We start from the raw sequence: 16,375 nt of genomic DNA on the forward strand, positions 1-16,375 counted from the left end.
AAGTTGTATTCCTGGGAGCAAGCTTGAACACAACTTCCCAGATTGGCATTCCTTACTTCAGAAAAGCAGATTTATTTGACAAACTACTTCAAACTAATGGCCACCAGAACCCAGCTGTCTGCAAGAAAATTACTGCAAGCCCTAGGGTTCATGGCCTCATGCATTCTTCTAATTCCATATGCAAGACTGCACATGAGCAAACTTCAGTGGTACTTAAAAAGTGTCTGGTGCCAACATTCTCAGGACGTGGAAACAATTATTCCTATCATTCCTTGTCTAAGGGCAGAGTTCTTTTAGTGGGCAGAGGCTTGCAAGCACAAGGGACTCCCTTTCACTCAACTCCTCGCCACCAAAGCCCTGACAACAGACGCATCAGAGTATGCATGGAGGGCTCACATGGCTTGCAAATGCATTCAAGGCAAATGGAGCCCAGGACAAATTCACCTACATATCAATCAATAAGAAATGTTAGCTGTACAGAATGCTGTGACAGCCTTCAGAAACCTCATCCTTCCAGGACAACTCTTGATAAAGACAGACACAGTTGTGGTACATAAACAGGAGGGAACTCATTCCTACCCACTCTGCAGGTTAGCCATGGCCCTGTGGAACACAGCCTTGAGCAACCAAGTGCACCTGCAAGCTCAGTTCTTGCCAGGCAAACAAAATTCCCTGGCAGACTACTTGAGCAGAAATCTACTGGACCCACACGAGTGGAAACTGGAACTCAATTCATTCAAACTTCTATCCCACAGGTGGGGGGCACCAGAGGTGGACCTCTTTGCCTCCCCCAAAAACCATCAGTTGAGCACATTTTGCACCAGAAATCCCCACAGCCAAGCATGGAAAGTGGATGCCTTATCCTTTACATGGGAAAATCTCTCAATTTATGCCTTTCCCCCTCTGCCCCTCCTATCAAAAGTACTACTCAAGATCAAATAGGACAAACCAAGGACGATCCTTATTGCCCTGGACTGGCCCCGCCAGCACTGGTACCCACTCCTACGCAGTCTGGCAGCAGTGTCACCCTGGCATCTACATCAGACCCCTTCCCTGTTGTCCCAGCAGGAGGGACAGATTTTGCATCCTCAGCTGCAAACCCTGAACCTAGCAAGCCTGGCTTATTCCCTGAATACTCCACCAGCAACCTTCAGCAAACAGGTGCTGGACGTCATCATTGAAGCTAGACGGCCTAGTACTAGGAAAGCCTATTCAGAAAAATGGAAAATATAATGTTCTTGGAGATGGTGTCAAGGAAAGGACACAGCCATGTCCACCTTACCTCAAACCCTAGATTACCTAGCAGAGCTGCTCCAAAAAGGCATATCCTTTTCTTCTGTTAAGATTCATGCTTCTGCCATCTTAGCTCATTATAATGCTGAGTCACCTCTCTTTTTTCTCACCCTCTGGTCAAACAGTTCCTGAGAGTAGCTAACAATTTAAGACCCCCGAGGAGAGCGCCCACCCCTGCCTGGGACCTTAACTTTGTACTAGAGAAACTCACGCTTTCCCATTTTGAGCCTGCTGCTTCAGCACAGTTAAAATTCCTCTCTTGGAAAACAGCCTTACTTCTAGCCGTCACTTCAGCAAGAAGTGTCTGAGTTACAGGCACTACTGGCTGGGGGAACCCTTTATTATTTTCCATGCTGACAGGGTTTCCTTCAGGACTAACCCATCTTTTATGCCCAAGGTGGTATACAGTGTGGCTCTAAACCAGTCCATCCATTTACCAACCATTTTCCTTAATCCTCAGAATAAAGGGGAAAGGATCCTGCACTCCTTGGATGTGCACAGACAACTCGGGTTCTACCTTGATAGGACTAAGCCTTTCAGAAAATCTGACCAACTGCTAGTCGGCTTTGCTACATGAGCAGAGGGCAAGGCCGTTTCAAAGCAAACAATTTCCAAGTGGATAGCACACTGCGTCCATTTATGCTACACGCACCAATGAAAACCTACCCCACTGGGGATCAGAACTCATTCCAGTAGGGCTTCCTCAACGTCTACAGCATTTCTTAGGGGAGTCCCTACCCAGGGACATCCTGGAAGCTGCAACCTGGAGTAATGTACACACCTTCAAGCATTACCACTTACCTGTCTTTTTTCTAAATCCAGATCTGGGTTTGTCACAGCAGTCTTACAAGGCCTGCTGGCCAGCCCTATTATTTCTTGACTGCCTCCACCCTTCCTCAGCTTTGGGAATCAACCCAGGTGTGATGACTGCAACAGTGAAACAAGTACAGTTGTGTACACTTACCATAAATGTAGATGTTCGTGTATTCACTGTTGCAGTCCTGGTTACCCTCCCTCCAGCCCCCCGACTCTTCTAGGCTTTCTACCTATCCTCCTTTTGGCCATATCTTATGGCTGTGGTATTTACTTTTTACTGGAGGTGTTCCACACCATGTAATTGCTTCCTATTTTGGGGGCACCTGACATCTGGGGCAAGAAAAACTGATGTAATGGCATCGGCTGCACGTTTTATACCTCTGACTACTTGACATCATGGAAGAAGCGACAGCATCCGATGCATGAAATCCCAAGACTCTGGTATTCGGACCGACTGAGGGCTTACCTGCAGGCAGATAACTCAAGTGTGATGACTGCAACAGTGAATACACTCCAACATCTATATTTGTAGTAAGTGTTACAGAACTGTACTGCCTGCTGGTATGATTCCATCTTTACTTATATATAGGCCTTGGCTGCTATCTCATGGCAAGGTTTGAAGCATACTTTCTGTTCCTCTTTGATGAATAAATTCTGCTGTGGAACACCAGTCCAGTTGCATATTTGTGCTTTCATAAAATTAATGTAGTCAGTTCCTTCAAGTTTTTCAGGTACAGTAGAAAATCTCAGGTTTTCTCTGCGCACACTCTTCTTTCTTGAGAAACCTTTTCAGCCAGCTTTTTCTTAGTCACCCTCTAATTTTTGTGGTTTTGTTAACTCATCTGAATAGCCAGTTACAGCTGCTTCTATTTTTTCCAGCCTTTTTGTTACTTGAATTGATGTATTCCTTCAGTGTTTTATTTTAACTATCTTTGAGTACATTTGATTTATTTTTTTCTCCAGGTGTTACTGGTAGTAATCTACTGAACCAAAGTTGAACCTTGAATTTTTTTTTGCTGAACAGCTGCAGAATCCTTCTCAGACAGTATTTTCTCCATCTTTTCTGGTTGATTTTTTTCATGTTTTCCCAAATTTCTTTGCTGGCATCCAGGCAGTGCATTTACTAGCCAATAACTGAATTTTACCAAAAAAAAAAATTTCAATTGCACTCCTTTATTTCAGTTTGTTTTCACACTGGGAGAGCTGAAGTTATACTGTTGATCAGAGTGCAGCCGTCTTGCAAGTCTAAACATGTATGATTGTATAGTTTATTTTTCTGTTTTGTGCCATATAGAATTTGTTCATTCTTGCCATAACAATAAAGTTTGATGTAATAAGTTCTATTTTGAGTTTAGTATTAATTTTTGGGTTGTATGAATTTTCATCACTTTGCAAGAATTCATTTTGAGTATGCCATATTCAGCCTGTGTTTATATTAATGCATTGTTTCACTTTTTCAGTCATTCAGTGCGGCTAGACAGATCACTTCTGGGAAGTGGCATTTACAGCAGTGCTCCTCCACCTTCTGATTCATATAACAGAGGAGGAGAATCACGCAGGGGATCTGCAAGAGCACCTCAGTCAGTTCCTATGCCTTTATGTAAGTATTCAGAATTATTGAATAGAACTGAAAATTCAAACATTTTTATCTTGTATTAAAAGAGGTGCTAAGTCTAATATTCTTGTCATTAAAATACCTTGGATCATAACTTATGATACCAGGAATGATTTGATGAAATGAGTTGGAGCTCCGCTATAGGGAGAGTCCTACGTTCAGACTGCTTCAGAACCCATCCCCTCTTTCCCAAACCAGAATGATCTGATGAAATCAGATGTCTTTCTATTCATCTGTTGCAGTATTTTTTACATGGGGGAGTTGCCTGCCCAGGCGACCCGACATCTGCCAGTATACCAAAATCTTTTACTATGGTGTGGTGCACTGTACGTCTGACGTAGGCTGCTGTCGGATGTATTCCATAAAAGTGATGTATGCACGCACTGCCCTCTGAACTTTTGCCGCCAGCCAGATCACCAGTCCCGGATGTCTGTCTGGCTGCTGCTAAAATCTCTTTATGAACTAAATATAAGTGCCCCATTGGGGAACCTGTTTGTGTCTCTTGCTACTGTTTGTCCTTCTTTTGAGAGTTAGTCATCCAAGAAAGGGAAGTGTGATTGTGGAATGTAGATGACGCACAAGGTTAGTCACTCCCAGTGCCTTTTTCGTCTCTGGCCCCACCGCAGCCGTAAAAACTGTAATTTGTCAGTCATTTGTGCCCAAAACCCTTCGTAGCCGACTTTTGTCCCTTGCAGTTTGTGTAGAGAACCAGCACCTGAAAATTTTAGCTAATAGTGAGATGGAAGGTTCCTCAGGCCCAACGACCAAGGCTACCAAGTGGAAGGCCAAAAGACCTAAGCCCGAGCCGAAGCTGTGCCTCTCCCAGCAGATGTCTCTCCCGAGGCGCATGATAGCCTGGAGATGCGCTCCGTTCCAGAGCCGGATCCTCAGGCCAAACCAGTTTTACAGTCCACATTAGAACCAGACGCCACCACATCCAGAGAGGCTTCTCAGACATCCAGTCCCGATGTCCAGGGGGGGGGAACCAAGGCTCATCATGTCGAAAGAACCCCCCCCCCCAGCGCAATCACCCAGATTGTAGAGAGGAAAGATGTCTGCTCGAATTTGCTAGAATGTAGGCCTATGTCCAGTCCCTCCTGTCCATCGGATGGATACTTCTGCTAAGAAAAATCAGACAAGTAAACATGTCTCCCCATCCAGACCTTCAGAAAGAGTGGCAAAATTTTACCCATGGTTGCATTTGACATGGCAGACTCTAGAATAAAGCCTTGGCATCTTCCGTTATTGCTACATCCTCCCAGGTGGACTGACTTAAGTGTAGTTATGATTCAGTTGAGGCTGTCTCCAGACCCGCCGCTTCATCCTCAACATTAAGGGTTAGCCTGGTGGAGGCTTCAAACCCCTTCCTGAGGACATCAAGGCAAAGCTCATGGATGCTCCCCTGGACAACTCCGCATTTTTTGGTAAGCCATCAGCTGAGCTCTTCAAATCCCTACAAGAAAAGAGCAAGGAATTAAGATCTCAAACATATTCTGATCTCTGAAGTTCCTAAATTTCACAGGAACTGTCCTGGGAAACTGGTCTTCATCCGAAGGCAGTCCTGGACCCCCCAACCCAAGCCCTCCAAGGGGAGCAAGAAACTGCATCACTTCTCTGCATCCTCAGCTGCTTCTCATGTGGCTAAGCAGTCCTTTCCTGATAGAACAGGCTGTTCTTCCTGACATCTTAGGACTACCCTGCAATACCCTTTCTTTCGACGCCTATCCTTGTCACTTCCTGCCTGGGAATCTATAATTCAAGATGCCTGGGTCCTGCACATTGTGAAAAACTGATACTTGGTTTGGCATGCTGTGCCTCCTTTCAGGGGTATCCCCCAACCTCCAGCAGATCAGATTCCTCTTTTCCCCTAGGTATTGGAAAACCTGTTGGAACAGGGTACAATACAACCAGTGCCCACTCACCAAAAAGAAACAGGCTTCTATTCTCACATGTTTCTGGTTCCCAGAAAGAAAGGGCCATGGAGACTCATCCTAAACCTGTCTTTTCTCAACACCTTTCTAAAGATACCATCTTTCAAAATGCTAACTCTGCAGACCCTCTCTCCCCAATCCTCCCACACACCTTCCTGATATTTATAGTTGTTAAGGATGCCTAGCTACGTATTCCCATTCACCCTTCATAGCCATCTGGGTGCCCTCAACTTATATTTAGAGAACCAACGACTCGAAAAACTTGCACTCAGGATGGATCCTGAATCGGCAGCTCTGACTGAACCACCATGAAAAAAGACCAAAGTTTCCACTACCTCCGTTGACTCTGCCATCGCTTCACATGTTCTGCAGACTATGTTAACCTAATGAAATGGTTTTACCACTTATTTTTAATATCTTTATTTTTATTATTCCTGTTAATTTATACTTCCTCTATATATTCACTCCAAAGGCAGCAACAAGCAAATAACTCAAGAGCAGAATAAAACAACTATTGGCTTGGATTATGTTACTGTCTTGGATTAAATTTGAACTTGAAATTCTTCTTGCTGACACAGCATTTTGTTTTTTATTATTTTCCTCTGTATATTGCCATCTATTAGCAAAAGCTTCCTGGTGAACAAGGGGGGAAAAACCCCATATTAAGCAAAGTTTCCTCATTGCTTCATACGAGGAACAAAAGCCTAACAAAAAGGTTCTCATCCTGGTTTTCTGCATATAATTTTTTGGTTCAACAGAAAATATAAAATATCCAAGATATTGGCAGAAAAAAATGAATTTTTTTCTTATTCACCAGGAAGCTTTTGCTAATAGATGGCAATGTCTAGAGGAAGTATAGATGAACAGGAATAATAAAAAGTGGTAATACCACTTCATTAGGTTAACATTGTCCGCTTTTTACAGCAGTTTAATAATGGAAAAGTTCTTATGAGCAATGAAGAAATGGCAGTGTTTACAAGATTGGCTGAAGGCTTGGTAACAGCACTCTAATAGGCTGCACCAGTGATTGGAAGGAAACATTACTTATAGAATTTGATTGGTACTTGTACACTATAGGGTGTTAACCTTCTCTGAGTGCAGAGATGCAAAGAACAGTGTGTGTACGTACCTGATTGAGGACGCTACAGTAGCAGCAAAGGATTTTGACTGGAAGCTAGATCCTGTGCAGAGTGTTTCTGACCAAGGACTAAGAGCTGAGGTGCACTGCTGATAGGATAAAAAATATTTTTAAGCCACTGGATTGGCTGCAACACAATATATATGTTTTTACCCAGCACTTATGATCTGAAGAAGGCTTAAGAAGCCGAAAGCGCTTCTCAGCTGGGAATTCCGTGTGTTTTTATCGCTTTATTGTTTTTCTTCGAATAACGAGTGATCTGAAGTAGGAATGTTCATTTGTCAGCAACCTGTGGGTTACGGATCCGATATTGGATCCGAGCCGGCAACTTGTTTCAAGCTAATGGATCCGAGCTCGTAGCCCCTCCCTTCACCCATAATCCCCTGCTAACCCTCAATGACCCCAGATCTAGTTTGCCGCGCTTGTGATGGCTGGATCCTCTTCAGAGCTCTGCAGATAAGTGAAAAAAAGTTACCTTTTTTTCTACATTTTTCGTCAGAATTTAAATTTTTATTTTACATTAATACTTTTAAAGTGTGTATGAGTTAGGTTCCCTATATTTTTAATTAATACCCTCCCTTCGCTGGTCGCTAGTGTGTGAGTGTGTGTTCAGTGTCTTTTGGGGCCTGTGTGTGTAGTTTTATTCCTTTTAGTTAAAAAAAAAAAAAAAGGGAATGGCTGAGGCCCCAAAAGCCATATTTTCTAAAAGTACCGAGTGTGGCCATAAGCTCTCCCCGGCTGATGGCCACACTCGGTGCCTTGGGGTTGAACACCTCACCTCGGGCTGTACTATCTGTGCAGCGTTCAACCCCAGGGCACTGAAAGAACGGAGGTCGAAGCTGGTCCTGGCGGGACTTCTACCCCCGGATTCAGCTTCGGCCTCCACTACCTCTGCTACTCCGGTGGCTCCATCACAGCCTGTGATTGCCACTCCTGCCCCCCTGCCTCCGACTGGGACTCAAACTCCCGCTAAAGTGTCGGAGGACGGGGAGGCCAGGAGGGAAAGCGGAGGAGAAGCACCACGGCGGGCGAGACCTCCGTTTCGGCCCCGCCAGCTAAGCGGGCTTCTCCCTCCATTGCTTCTAGGTCTCCTCCTCCTCGGCTCCGATCCCCTTCTTTCTCCCCGGGGCCCGAGGAGGAGACCACCCGATCTCCGTCGAGGTCATCGAGGCGGCATTCCAGGCCTGCCTCGGTGGCCTCTTCGAGATCCACATTCAGTTTATCTGATGCAGACTTGGACCGGATGATGCGAAGGTTCATTCAGGCCCAGCTGCAGATGGGAGTGCTCTTGCCCCCCCCCCCTCAGGGGGGGAGCTCGACACCTTTTTTCCACCCAATTGCTCCTTCTCTGACCCGCTACCCGGGTTCAGAGCACTCTGAGCCGAGCAGCCTTGGAGCCGGGGGTGGGTCTGCACCGACGGTACTTGGTACTTCGGATCCGACCCTACCCTCGAGTCTGTCGGATCCGACCTCTCGGAGCCGTGGTCTGAGCTTCGGATCCATGGGGATTCAGTGTGCCTTCGGCTCCTTCCAGGTCTGAGGACACTGGTCCCTCTGATCCGACTGTCTCGGCGCCGGCTCCGATCCCTTCATTGGATCCGAGTGGGAGCCGACTTTCGGATCCATTGGAGAGTGGCTCTCCCTCGGCATTCGATGTTGTGGAGAGGGCTCTGTTGAGAGCATCCTGACCCCCGGTCCTTGCATCGACTCCTCCCTGCACTCCCTCTCTGCTGGGCCAGGCTTCCATCACCCGGCCAAAGGGACAGCCTGCTTCGATGTCACAGATAGTTCCATTGGAACAAGATGTTGCTGGCGAGGCCTCCTCGGACAGTCCCCCCGCGGAAGCTCCCCGCAAGCATAAGTGCAAAAGGAGGCACGTGGACTCCCCTGAGTCCTTAACCGAGGACACTGACTTGGAGGAAGGGGATGGCTCCCCAAGATCACCCCCTGAGGATGTCTCCTTTGGAGACATCATGGAGATGCTGAGAATCAGAGGTGGGTGGTCTGCCCCCAAGTCTTCCTCTGACGAGTCTGTTTCTGGAGGCATTCGAGGCAGGCCCGTTTACCTCCTGGGTGTCCCCTCCAGCCGATCCCCTGGTGGACCTTATTACCACCAGGGCATGGAAGGATCTGGACACCGTGGAGCCAATACCCAAGCGACCGGATAGGATTCTTAGCCCCCCCTCAGACCGGTCACATTGGAGTAAGGGCCCCCCTGTAGATGCCATGTTGACGGCGGCAGCCACAAAGAGGGAATTGGCTCAGGAGAGTCCCTCAGTCCATCCACCGAGCAAAGAGTCCCGTTAATGGATCGCTTAGGGAAGCGAGTCTTTAGTTCAGCGACCTTCTCAGTAAGGTCTCTGAACTATATGGCACATGTCATCAGGATGCAGCGGGATCTTATCAAAGAATATGCTGCATCCCCCCCTGAGTCCATGTCGGAGGAGGATAAACAATTGTACTCCACCCGAATGGCCACTCTGAGATCTATTTCAAACACCTCTATGCGGCTATTGTCCCATGCCACAGAGGGAGCCGGTAGGGCCAGCGGAGCAGGCCTAGTCATGAGACGTCAGGCCTGGCTCCGTCATTGCGACTTTACAGAGCCCTTTAAAACGTCCTTCGCGAACGCCCCCTTTGGTTCTGCCCTTTTTGGCAAAACAGTTGGCGAGACGCTTGTCCAGAGCGAGAAGGACGGGAAGATGTTGTCTGCCGTCGGAGTCTGCTTCTGCTCTCCCCAGCGGTCCTTTTCAAGGAGCCAAAAGGGTCAGAAGAAGGTATGGTTCCGAAAATCACAACATTCCCAACCAGCTCCAGACAACCAGTCCTACCGTGGCAGAGGTCGACAGGGAGGATGTCGCCCTAGGGGCAGAGGGGCTCTGAGAAATTTCGGGTCCAGAGAACCTTTCTCTGAACGGCCCGCGCAGCAGCCCTGAGGGGTTGCCTGGCTGTTCCACTCTGGAGGCAGTCGGGGGGCGTTTTTCGAAGCATCTAGCGGCATGGGAGTCCATCACAACAGACCGCTGGGTGCTTTGCATCATATCCAGAGGGTACAAAATACCAATTCTCCATGTCCCCCAATCCAAGAACCTCCCCGATGTACCCACCCGATCACAGGGAGGCCGCAGCCGCAGAAATACAGCAGCTGCTAAGAAAGAGCCATCCAGCCCGTCCCCCAAGACCAGCTCGGATTAGGGTTCTACTCCAGGTTCTTTTTGGTGCCAAAAAAGAGTGGGGATCTGAGACCCATCCTAGACCTTTCCCGCTTGAACCTGTCAGTAACCAAGGAAAAATTCCGAATGGTCACTCTTCAATCTATCCTCCCCCTTCTGAGGGAGAACGATTGGATGTGCTCTATAGACCTCAAGGATGCGTATTACCACATCTTAATGGACAAACGATCCAGGAGGTTCCTTCGCTTCCGGCTGGGAGCCAGTCACTAACCAGTTCAGGGTCCTTCCCTTTGGCCTCACCACAGCCCCCCGGGTGTTCACCAAAGTGTTAGCAGTGATTGCGGCCCACCTGAGACTCCAGGGAATTCAGGTTTTCCCGTACCTGGACGACTGGCTCCTGACCGCACCAACAAGGCATCTACTTTGCTCAGCCAGAGACTTCTTTCTCCATCTAGCCCCACAACTAGGCATTACTATCAATGTCGGCAAAACCCTACTGGCTCCAACACAGATCATAGAATTTATAGGTGCCAGAATAAACACCAGAGATTTGCGAGCCTTCCTAACTGCCGAGAGAATCAGAAATCTTCAACTTCATGTGCGGGCTATCCTTCATTCAGAGGCTTCACCAGCGGAATTGATCCTGAGGGCACTAGGCTCCATGGCAGCAGCGATTACACTCCTTCCATGCGCCCGTTTGAACATGCGAGTCCTGCAATGGACTCTTAGTGCAATGGTCCTTCCTATCCCTTCCTCTCCACCATCCCATTGCTATCAGCAAGGCTTGCAGAAGGGCTCTACTATGGTGGCTCCAAGCATCAAACTTTCATACGGGCCGTCCCTTCTGCACCTCTCCCCCTATCGCCACGGTGACCACGGACGCTTCCCGCCCCGGGTGGGGGGGGGGCATTACTCAGGCAGGACAGTCCAAGGCACGTGGAACGATACAGAGACCTCCCTGCATATCAACGTTCTGGAGATGAGAGCGGTGCTGTTGGCATTGCAAGCACTTCCGAGCTTCCTCCCCGCAGGAACGATTGCAATTCCCTCGGACAACATGTCAGTGGTCTGGTATATCAACAAACAGGGGGGAACCAGATCTTATCCTCTTTGCCGCAAAGCCATGAGAGTGTGGGAATGGGCGATCTCCACCAACCGCTTTCTGATTGCAACGCACATTCCGGGGAGGACCAACATCCTAGTGGACAAGCTCAGCCGCACCCTTCTTACCCCTTACGAGTGGTCTCTCAATCCTCTAGTAGAGAAGCAGATATTCGCAACATGGGGGCAACCCTGCTGCGATCTTTTTGCATCTCCATCAAATGCCAAATGCGACAATTTCTTCGCTCTAATCCCCCCACCAGGGGAATCTCCAAGAGACGCTCTGGTGCATGCTTGGCCACCCGGTCTACTCTATGCCTATCCTCCTCTTCCAATGATGATACAACTCTTACAGAAAGCCTCGCGGTTGGGGAGCAAGATGATTCTCATTGCCCCATTCTGGCCTCGACAAATTTGGTTCCCTTACCTGTGGTCTCACCTTGTGAATCACCCTTGGATTCTAGATCCCATTCCGGATCTCATCTCCCATCCATTGGACTTGCCAACTCCAAACCTGGACAATCTGAAACTGACAGCTTGGTTGCTCCAGTTCCACTCCTAGTTAGGACTCCCGGTATCTCTTCACCAGTCAAAGCCATCCTCGTGGCAGCACATAAGCCCTCCACCAGGAAGGTATATCACAGCAAATGGAAACGTTTTTCCATCTGGGTGGAGCGCCGCGATCTAGATCCCTTTACGGCTCCTCTTCCATCCGTTTTAGACTTCCTAACTGAACTCTTTCAAGAAGGTGCTAGTTGTTCAACTGTCAAAGTGCAATTGGCAGCCATTTCTCATTATCATGTGGGACATGATACAGGACCCTTGATGTCAGCCAAATTGTGTAAGACCTTTCTCAAGGGTACCTTTTTACTTGGACCTCCTGTAAAAGAAGCCGTACCCCCATGGGATCTTACTTTAGTTCTTCAAGCCTTGACTGCTCCACCCTTTGAACCCGCTGCTTCAGTGGATCTCAGATTCTTGTCATGGAAAACAGCATTCCTTGTCGCCATTACTTCAGCGAAAAGAGTGTCGGAACTTCAGGCTCTTTCTGTAAAGCCTCCATACCTGATTTTTCACCCTGATAGAGTGTACCTCAGGATCAATCCCTCCTTTCTTCCCAAGATAGCATCAGAAATTTATTCAGATATTTATAGTTGTTAAGGATGCCTAGCTACATATTCCCATTCACCCTTCATAGCCATCTGGGTGCCCTCAACTTATATTTAGAGAACCAACGACTCGAAAAACTTGCGCTCAGGATGGATCCTGAATCGGCAGCCCTGACTGAACCACCATGAAAAAAGACCAAAGTTTCCACTGTCTCCGTTGACTCTGCCATCGCTTCACATGTTCTGCAGACTGTTAACCTAATGAAATGGTTTTACCACTTATTTTTAATATCTTTATTTTTATTAGTCCTGTTAATTTATACTTCCTCTATATATTCACTCCAAAGGCAGCAACAAGCAAATAACTGAAGAACAGAATAAAAAACAACTATTGGCTTGGATTGTGTTACTGGCTTGGATTAAATTTGAACTTGAAATTCTTCTTGCTGACACAGCATTTTGTTTTTTATTATTTTCCTTTATATATTGCCATCTATTAGCAAAAGCTTCCTGGTGAACAAGGGGGAAAAAACCCACATTAAGCAAAGTTTCCTCATTGCTTCATACGAGGAACAAAAGCCTAACAAAAAGGTTCTCATCCTGGTTTTCTGCATATAATCTTTTGTTTCAACAGAAAATATAAAATATCCAAGATATTGGCAGAAAAAAATGAATTTTTTTCTTATTCACCAGCAAGCTTTTGCTAATAGATGGCAATGTCTAGAGGAAGTATAGATGAACAGGAATAATAAAAAGTGGTAATACCACTTCATTAGGTTAACATTGTCCGCTTTTTACAGCAGTTTAATAATGGAAAAGTTCTTATGAGCAATGAAGAAATGGCAGTGTTTACAAGATTGGCTGAAAGCTTGGTAACAGCACTCTAATAGGCTGCACCAGTGATTGGAAGGAAACATTACTTATAGAATTTGATTGGTACTTTTACACTATAGGGTGTTGACCTTCTCTGAGTGCAGAGATGCAAAGAACAGTGTGTGTACGTACCTGATTGAGGACGCTACAGTAGCAGCAAAGGATTTTGACTGGAAGCTAGATCCTGTGCAGAGTTTGTTTCTGACCAAGGACTAAGAGCTGAGGTGCACTGCTGATGGGATAAAAAATATTTTTAAGCCACTGGATTGGCTGCAACACAATATGTATGATGTCCTTCAAGGATGCATCTGCAGTCATAACAAATGGGTTGTCCTGTCGACAGGCAGCCCTTCGGTTGGCCGGATTCCAAAGTCTGGGTCCAGCTTCGGCTGATGTCGCACTTCACCCGACGTCATCTCTGCTGGTCTTCGGGTATAAAGGCATCAGCCGACGCCATTTTCCTCAGTCTTTCTTGCCGCGTGGCGCCCGAAGCAGAAGCTGTTCGCAAGTGCCGGTCGGTCAGATCCAGAGATTACTACTACGAATACTACTTGAAGACTTCTAAAGCTAAGTACCCCGTTGGGGACTCTTTCTTGCCTCAGCCGATGTCAGAAAAAGTAAATAACTGTTTAACTTGTGGGAAACAAATACCTCATAAAGATTTCCGCTCTTACTGCCTACCTTGCTTAGGCCCAGACCACGACGTAGCAGCCTGTTTAGCCTGTGCTTCCTTCAACCGAACGCAGGCGTCTGTCGGAGTTTGCTGAACAGTTTTTCGGCTCAGATTTTGCGTACATTATGCCGTCGGATCCTCCGACTACCCAAATTGTTAAAAACCGCAAAGAAAAAGACCGATACTCGCGGTCCGCGGTTTCGGCCGAAACCACGGTTAAGCAAGCCGCGAGTGTCTCGGTTTCGGCCGAAACCGAGAAAACAGGTCAATCTTCAGCCGAATCCATGACTACTACTGAGGCTCCTGCTACCTTAGTCGAATCGGCCTCTGAAGTTTTGCCTACTACTGTGGTTCCTAGTGAATTATCAGACACCATCCCTTTGGATGTCTCTACCCCAGCACGTGGTGCTGCTAGGCCTCCTGCAGCCATGTCTATTAAGGCCTTTGCCAGGGCTAAAGCAGCCAAAACTGTTAAATCAGTGCCTGCTAAGCCCCCCTCACACAGGCCCACTTCTAGTTCACACATGCTTACTCTGGCAGAGGATTTAATATCCCTAATTAGGGGATCCCAATCTCACCTAGACAGGGCCTCTCAGCCTCCAGAAAAGAGACCTAGGGCAGAGCCCCCCGAGCCAGTGTCCTCTGATGATTCTTCGGATGACTCAGACATTACAGATCAGCCAGAGGCTCCTTTTTCTACTTATGAAGATTCCGATGCTGAAGAATCCATTCCATCTGCCTCTCCACCAGAGGAATTTTCCTTTGGGGAAACCTTACATGCCATGAGAGAACAATTCCAATGGCAGGGACAAGATTTCTCAGATTCAAGAAAAAGGCTTAGGACCTTTCTGCACTTACCACAACATAGGCCCTTAGCTATACCTCCAGTTCTGCCTGTTGTGGATGATGCATTTAATGATGTTTGCACTGCTCCTGATACTTTACCTCCAGCCCCTGCCAAACCAGATAGATTTTACAGGGTGCCAGACACTCATCACCACCTATACAAGGCCCCATTTGCAGATCCTGAGACTATATCCCAGGGGCCTAAGGCAGTAGCCTCGACCTCAGCAAAAAACCCTCTCCCTTCTGAAAGGGAATCCAGGTCCTTAAAGAGATGGGGGAAAAAAGTTTACACCTCTGCAACTCTCTCAGCTAGAGCTTTAAACTGTCAGTTTCATATGATCCAATACCAAGAGTTTATGCTTGATCAGTTAACTAAGAAGCTGTCCTCTGATGACTCCTTAGATAAGAAATATGTTTTAGAAATGGTGAATAACATTCAGCAGGTTAGTAACCATTCCTTAAAATGTGGCTATGATGCACTGGAGGCTTCATTTAGATCAGCCATGACTGGCACAGTGATAAGAAGGCATGCATGGTTGAAAGAACAGGTCTTGCCGGATCATGTTAAAGCAAAGCTGTTAGATGCTCCTATGGATAAGGCCAGTCTATTTGGTACCCCTGCTCAGCAAGTAATGAAGAAAATGGAAGAGAAGGCAAAATCTGTACAAACAGTTAAGGATTTCTTACAGGTTCAGCCCCCAAGGTTTAGCAGGAACTGGCCTGCCAAAAATTGGTCCTTTCCAGACTCCTCAAAATCTCAGAGGCAGGAATAGACGCTCTTAGAGGCAGAAATCAATCCAGAGGAGGTGCCTACAGAGGACGCCAGTGGCAAGGCAGTAACCAACGAGGCACAGACACAACCACTGCCACTGCAACAGGACAATCACAGTGACTTGGCTCTGACACCGCCCACCAGGGAGCAAATAGCAGCACCTTTAGGCGGAAAGTTAGCCTTATTTTCGAAAAATTGGCACTATATCACAAAAGACAAGTGGATTTTGCAAACCATAGACCAAGGCTACAGGTTCCACTTCCACACCTTACCAGTAAAAAGAGGAATGCCAAACCTACCTCCAAATCAAAAAACAGAAGCTCTAAAGCAGATAGCTCAGTTAACAAAGATGAGAGCTGTGGAAAGAGTACCAATAACAGAACAGGGCAAAGGATTCTACTCCAGACTCTTCCTAGTACCAAGAAAAGAGAAAAGTTGGAGACCTATTCTCGATCTGTCCATCTTAAACACATTCATCATTGTCCCAAAATTCAAAATGCTGACCCTACAGCAACTTCTTCCCATGCTGGGCAAGGAGTGTTGGCTGGTAACTCTAGATCTCAAGGAGGCATACCTGCACGTCCCCATACGACCAAATTGCAGAAGATACCTCAGATTTCTTGCAGGATCAGAGCATTATCAATTCTCAGCATTGCCCTTTGGCTTATCTACTGGGCCCAGAGTATTCACAAAATGCCTGGCATCAGTAATCGCTCATTGCAGGCTACAGGGAATCCAAATTTATCCATACCCGGACGACTGCCTGTTACAAGCGGACAACAAAAGCAAGCTGACAACAGATTTACAAAGAGTCATTTGCTTACTACAAGCCCTGGGATACACAGTCAATTTAAAAAAGTCAAGACTGATACCTTCCCAGACAAGAACATTCTTGGGTGCGGAATTGGACACAGTAAAACAAATGGCATTCCTAACTGCAGAAAAACAAGAATAACTCCCTCTTTACTTCTTGGCATTAACAAAGCGGAACAAACTAACAGCAAGAAAAGTACTGCAGGCCTTGGGCTTCATGGC

At 46.9% G+C, this 16,375-nt stretch overlaps 1 protein-coding gene across 1 annotated transcript in view; it reads left to right on the plus strand.

Moving 5' to 3' along the window:
- XRN2 (5'-3' exoribonuclease 2) overlaps positions 1-16,375 on the plus strand; it is a 2,388,435-nt gene that overhangs the window by 2,137,344 nt on the left and 234,716 nt on the right. Inside the window, exon 27 of the mRNA XM_044057168.1 lies at positions 3,570-3,709. Coding sequence (XP_043913103.1) covers positions 3,570-3,709 — 140 coding nt within the window. The remainder of the gene's footprint in view (positions 1-3,569; positions 3,710-16,375) is intronic.

The sequence above is a fragment of the Protopterus annectens genome, chromosome 1.part2 (genome assembly GCF_019279795.1).
Source record: "Protopterus annectens isolate FY-2018-M chromosome 1.part2, PAN1.0, whole genome shotgun sequence".
Classification (NCBI taxonomy): domain Eukaryota; kingdom Metazoa; phylum Chordata; order Ceratodontiformes; family Protopteridae; genus Protopterus; species Protopterus annectens.